Source organism: Eupeodes corollae, chromosome 1, assembly GCF_945859685.1.
Source record: "Eupeodes corollae chromosome 1, idEupCoro1.1, whole genome shotgun sequence".
NCBI classification, from domain to species: domain Eukaryota; kingdom Metazoa; phylum Arthropoda; class Insecta; order Diptera; family Syrphidae; genus Eupeodes; species Eupeodes corollae.
The window spans coordinates 9,324,367-9,330,390 of NC_079147.1; the positions used below are offsets into that span (position 1 = coordinate 9,324,367).

Below are 6,024 nucleotides of genomic sequence, written 5' to 3' on the forward strand. Positions count from 1 at the left end.
AGAGCTGATTTGTTTATTTTTACAAATCGTAAGTATTTGACACTTTAACAACATGTTTATGGCCCAATTGCCAAAGGCAGGAACATCAACAATTACCACTACTAATGTCCACCTCGCCGCCTCATCAAATCTTTCACCGCTCTAACGCATGGGCCCCGGAATCTCAGTCATCCACTCGTCATAATTTGTCTGACAACAATAACCAAATTCGAAACTTGACAGACTGTACTCAGCCACTTCGCTCGTTTAACAAAATACGAGAATTCACGCCCCATAGTTTAGCAGCACCGCCGTTGACACGAAATTTACCGGCTTCAATTTACCATCCATCATCGTTTGAAAACGCCCCAGAATGTACGTTCTTAAATAGCTTCTTAACGAAGAACAATTACGCTGCGAGACAGTTAATCCGAGATCTTCCTGCTTTCGATGGTAACCCCTCGGAATGGCCAGTTTTTATTGCGAGTTTTAACCGGAGCACAGTACTGGGCCAATTCAGCGATGAATAAAATTTTATCAGACTTCACAAAGCTTTAAAAGGCTCTGCATTGGAAGCGGTAGGTCAGAGCTAATTATCAACACCTTGATCCGCAAAATCCGTTCGACACCACCCCCAAAGGCAAAAAAACTCGATACAATCGTCACCTTTGTAATCGCAGTACAGAATTTTTGTGCTACGGTTGAAGCCAATGCACCCAAGAGCTAGTACAATAACTTCCTCCAAGCCTTCGCCTTAATTGGGCAACACATAAACAATCAATGTCATCATGCACACTCATACACTTCAGTAGATGGATGTTTTCGTTGGCGGAAGCTGCAAATGGATTTCTAGCAACGGCTTCGTCTACCTACGAGGTCAAAAGGAAGGCACAAAAAGAGTGGGAAGATAAAGCGGTTGTGAACGCGCACTACACCGGGAACACCAGACTAGAAAATGAATGCTACATACATATGTGAAGGTAGTTGCGCTTCAGTAGCGGAGTGTAAGAAGTTTAGGGATGCTAACCGAACAATCCGATGGGAAGAAGTGAGGAAGCACAACTTATGCCGTAGATGTTTGAAGCGCCATCTGATGACCTACAAATGGAACCGTAGAAGTACACTCCAAGGAACTATCTGTCAGTCAAAGCTACGTCACTGATCCTGGCCTGTTCCAAGTAGTCCCAGTCTTTCTCTATGGGAGAGGAACAAGGATAAAGACGTTTGCATTTCTGGAAGATGGGTCGTCAGTAACCTTGATTGATAAAGAAATAGCACAGAAACTGAATGTTTAAGGCACTCCTCGGCCCCTATGTCTAAAGTCGACGGGAAATACTACAAGGTATGAGAACGACTCTGAACTATCCAGCACCTCTACAAATCCCGAAAAATTCCAAGTACCAGACATTCTCACTGTCAGCGAACTGTGCCTGCCAACAGGCACGATAAGATCGCGATTTGTGGAGACATTATGGAAATGTTCCACCAGATTTGTATTCGAGAGGACGATCAGCACTTCCAACGATTTCTATGGGATGTATGTATCATGTATGTCAAGATCCTACTGCAAGAAATCTGGTGCTCTAAAATCGATTGGGACAGCACTCATAGGAGCAAAAACTGGAGGCACCCCTCTTAAAGCACTTACAATCCGAGTTACAGGCGGCACTTCTCGGAGCACGCTTTGCTAAAAGTATTACAGACTCACACGGAATCACCTTCAAGAGTCGATATGTCTGGTCAGACTTCACGACTGTTCTCTGTTGGCTCAGTTTGGACCACCGAAGATACCGACAGTACGTCGCATTCAGGGTGAGTGAGGTTTTGGAGCTCACTTATGTAACAGAATGGAGATGGATTCCCACACACATGAATGTCGCCGATTAAGCCATGAAATGGCAAAGGCCGCCAGAACTCAAATCAAATCAATCAGTCGATGGTTCAACGGAGCAACTTTCTTGTAATCAACCATAGATGAATGGCCGCAAGAGGTGATTGTGGGCTCTACAATCGAAGACTTTTCGAATCAGTTCATAATATCGCCCAAGAAAACATTTTTAGGACACACGAAATATCCACTTGGCAAAAATTCCTCATATGTGGGCTTGGACTACTTATGTGTCACCGTAGGGCGAAGAACGAAAAACCGATGGGAAGTTCTTCAAACCTGTCTCCCCATTAGAGCGGTTCACATAGAAGTTGCTCATACGCTGACAACAGACTCTTGCATCCTCTTTGCCTGCGTAATTTCATAGCCAGAAGAGGTACACCCATTGAGTTCCATAGCGATAATGGTACCAATTTTTGCGGGGCTGAACGAGAGCTGAGAGAAGCCGCAGATAGTATTCGGAAAGATAAATTGATTTAAACCTTCACCACCACAATAACGCAGTTGATGTTTATACCCCCTGGCTCACAACATATGGGCGGTAGCTGGGAGCTGGTAGTACGATCTATTAAAAATGTTCTCTATTATGCCATCAAGAAACCCAAACGAGAACATAGTGAACTGACGACCGTTGACATATATTCCAATAGACTCAACCAATCCGGAAGCTCTAACTCCTAACCCTTTTCTGTTAGGATCGCAATGTGGCTCAAAACCATTAGCAGAATTCGACGACGACGCAAAAGTGCTGCGGAGAAATTGGCTCATCTCACAACACTTTGCGGACCCTTTCTGGAAGCGCTGGATAGCAGAATACCTACCTACGCTTACCAGACAAACCAAATGGCTCACTCCGGCAAAACCCTAAGAAGTGGGAGACTTAGTCCTTATTGAAATAGCTGGCCGACAGGACGAATAGTGAACGTGAAAAGATCATCCAAAGAAAATCAAGTACGAAGCGGTTTCGTACAGAAGGCAAATGGGGTGTATAACAGACCCGCAGTCAAGCTGGATGTCCTCGACATCAAGACTCCACCTAACACTTGCCGAGGATAAAATACGGAGGGGAGGGTTGAGAGGGATGTGTACACATCCTAAAAAAGAACGTAGTTACTCCAACCGAGTGTAAGAGGGAGCTATAATCTGTTCATAACAACATTCAATCGACTAACAAACTATATTCAACATTTTAATAATTACATTTTTTTTAGTTTGATTGAATGTTGGTACTAACGGATTATAGCTTCACCATTTTTGTAAGCCACGAGGCAACTTACTTCTAGAACATTTAACAGTTTAACTTTTTTTGTCGGCCATTAACCATAAAAAAGACTAAGTAAGTAAGACCATTTTATTGAACTCACATGTATTAATACTTATTTTCTTTCAAATAAAGGATTTATAACCTACCGTAAAAATACCAAACTTGTAGTTTTTATTGCGTTCACAAATAAGTCTTCGTTGTGACCAAATTATCACAACAATTGTTAATAATCATAACAATCTTAAACTTTGCGAACAAAAAAAGCTAACGATTATTAACAAGAATGAGTGATTGTTAAAGAAATATCAAAATTATCCCAGAATATAAACGAACTGTCAAAACTTGTATAGAAAGTTTCTTTCTGGTGTATATAACGCGGATAGTGGAGTGATGAACTGGATAGCCTCAAAAATTTTAATGTGACATTTTAAAACAAAAGTTAAATCAAATTTATAGTTATATTATTTAACAAAAATTAAAGAAAAGATACCATTCATAATCGGCTTTGATTGTATGTTATGTGACTGAACGCATTCATTTATAAAAATCCTCCATCAAAAATCTCCTGTCAATACACTCAACTGTCAATAATCAGCTGTTGCTGTTTCTTGTTTGGTTTGTCGCAATTGTAATTTTGTTTACCGGCCTAGAATTTCATATTTATTTTATTAACACATTAAATAAAACCAATAAAATGTTATATTTGCGCAAAATAACTCTGCGAAATAATTCGAAAGTTAGTAACTTTCGTAGATTCATATCAGTCCTCTATCTAACGGGTGACAAAGCAAAAGAAAACTATGCTCCAATTGCTCCCTACTTGGAATTCCAGAAGCGACTTGATAACTTATCTTCTTTCCAAAACAACATCTCACGACGTGGCTTGAATGTCGACCTGGAATCTCTTAAAAATAAGTACGAACATTTCTTGGACTTGCAACAGAAAAAGGCTGATTTAGAACGAGCCCGAGAGGAGATAAGTAAGAAAATAAAAGAATTAGAAAAGGTGAGCTCTAACACCGATCCATAATAGTTTTTCCTTAAACTCACATTCTTTCTTCAAGAGCTCTAAAGATGTTTCAATTGATGAACTTAAGGCAAATGGTATTAATGTACGAAACTCCCTAAAAGCTCTTAAAGAGAGTATTTATCCGGTAGAAGACGAGTTTGTTCGGGAGTTTCTTTGTCTTCCCAACGACCTGCATAAAAGATGTCCCCAAGGCACCGAAGATGCAATCATATACAGAAGTGGTCTACCCCCACAGAATACATCATCTGCCTCATCACACCTAATCCGTACAGATTTGATTAACTATGTGGATAGGGATTGTTATTACTTACTCGACAATGCCGCTCAATTCGAACTTGATTGCACTCACCTCTGTCGGGATCTATTCGTCCGAAGTGACTTTGTATCGATGACAAATCCTGATTTCACCAGAAAAGTACTAATGGAAGCCAACCTCACACCTTTGAATGAGTATCACGGAGTCTACGAAGAAGACCAACGTCATCATCTGAATTCAGCTTTCCTCGCCGGTGGTGGTTCATATGAGAGTTTCCTCGGGTACTTAGCTAAACTTTTCGTGTATCCCTCAGTTCTACCACTACGAATGATCAGTAACGGTCGGCAGTATAAAATAAAGGAAGAACTTCCAACCGAAATGGGTCTCTATGCCGCAACGCAATGCAATTCAGTTCAAACTCTTGTTGCTAGTCCCACTCTTGAAGAAGCTGATCGGCAATTGGACGACATTCTTAATTTGGCTGTCGACTTCTACAAAGGCCTAGGTTTACATTTTAGAGTGGTATTTGTCAAGCCTTCTTCTCTGGCTCCCAGTGAATCATTGAGGGCATCTATTCAGATTTATTCACCTGCTTATTCACAATATGTGGAAGTGGGAAATGTAAGTCATTACCTTGACTTTGTTTCCCAAAGAATACTTTTTAATACGAAGGACAAGAAGGACACAAAGTTCTTACATTTGGTTGGTGGTCCAATAGTTAAATCTTCAGTACTAGTAGCAGCTATGATTGAAAATCAGGTGCCTCTGACGGTTACTCGCAGTTGCAGTAAGAAAACTCAAGTTGAAGTTTTTAAAAGTCTCTTTGAATAACTCAATAAATTAGAATAAATAAGTTATAAAAGAAGCGTTATTTTTCTTAGATTACTTTAGAACTATTTTTATCTCTCACTACACAAATGTGGCAACCCTTTTTTCAATTTTTGTATAAATGATAAGAATAATTATCATTTATGATTCACAAAATGTTATTTGCATTTTTTATAAATTTTTAAATTACACATTTTTCTTTGGATGGTAACCCTAAAAATGCCAACTTTTCGTGATGCTGCAAGACGACGGTTGGAATTTCCCAAATTTGAATAACAAACTTTTAAAAAGGAACATCACTACAATTTCAAAAATTTTGAGGCCTCAGGCAGTTAAATAGCAGGGAGGATTAACATTAAGTGTGTTATTTTGCGGGCCAACAAAAAAATAGGTAAAATTAAAAAGGGCGCTCTAAAGAAACAACATCACTATAAATTATTTGATTTTACGGTTAGCCTCAAAGCCTGCCCTACTATAGACTAAAATAAGGGCCGTAAGCAGAGTATTAACCAAGTTTGCAATTAGTATCCGTCTAAAGGGTAATACAAATGCGATATAAACCAGAGTAATAAATTGAAAAAAACCTTTTTTGGGCAATAACATAAAAAGAAATCAATGGCGATGAAATATGTCGTTTGAGGCTGTGAATGGAATTGAGTTGCCTTTAGAACTTAATTTGGCAAGGCGCGACAGCCGAACAACAGGTTCCATTGTGTGGGGGGTTATGAGCTACTTTGACATAATTGAGTTGAAGTTTGGGTCTACAACTATAAAGGGAA

The 6,024-nt window shown here is 39.6% G+C and overlaps 1 protein-coding gene across 1 annotated transcript; it reads left to right on the plus strand.

Moving 5' to 3' along the window:
* The first annotated feature begins 3,772 nt into the window (after window positions 1–3,772).
* LOC129938949 (serine--tRNA synthetase-like protein Slimp) lies at window positions 3,773–5,280 on the plus strand. The gene is made up of 2 exons (XM_056046789.1): window positions 3,773–4,137; window positions 4,196–5,280. The coding sequence occupies exons 1-2, from the start codon at window positions 3,826–3,828 to the stop codon at window positions 5,246–5,248; spliced, it is 1,365 nt and encodes a 454-aa protein (XP_055902764.1). The 5' UTR covers window positions 3,773–3,825; the 3' UTR covers window positions 5,249–5,280.
* The last annotated feature ends 744 nt before the right edge of the window (window positions 5,281–6,024 follow it).

Excerpts from the sequence above, each read along its gene's own strand:
- LOC129938949 (XM_056046789.1), top strand. The coding sequence starts at position 3,826 with ATGTTATATTTGCGCAAAATAACTCTGCGAAATAATTCGAAAGTTAGT. Across the intron at positions 4,138-4,195 it reads AAATAAAAGAATTAGAAAAG|AGCTCTAAAGATGTTTCAAT; the intron begins GTGAGCTCTAAC and ends TCTTTCTTCAAG.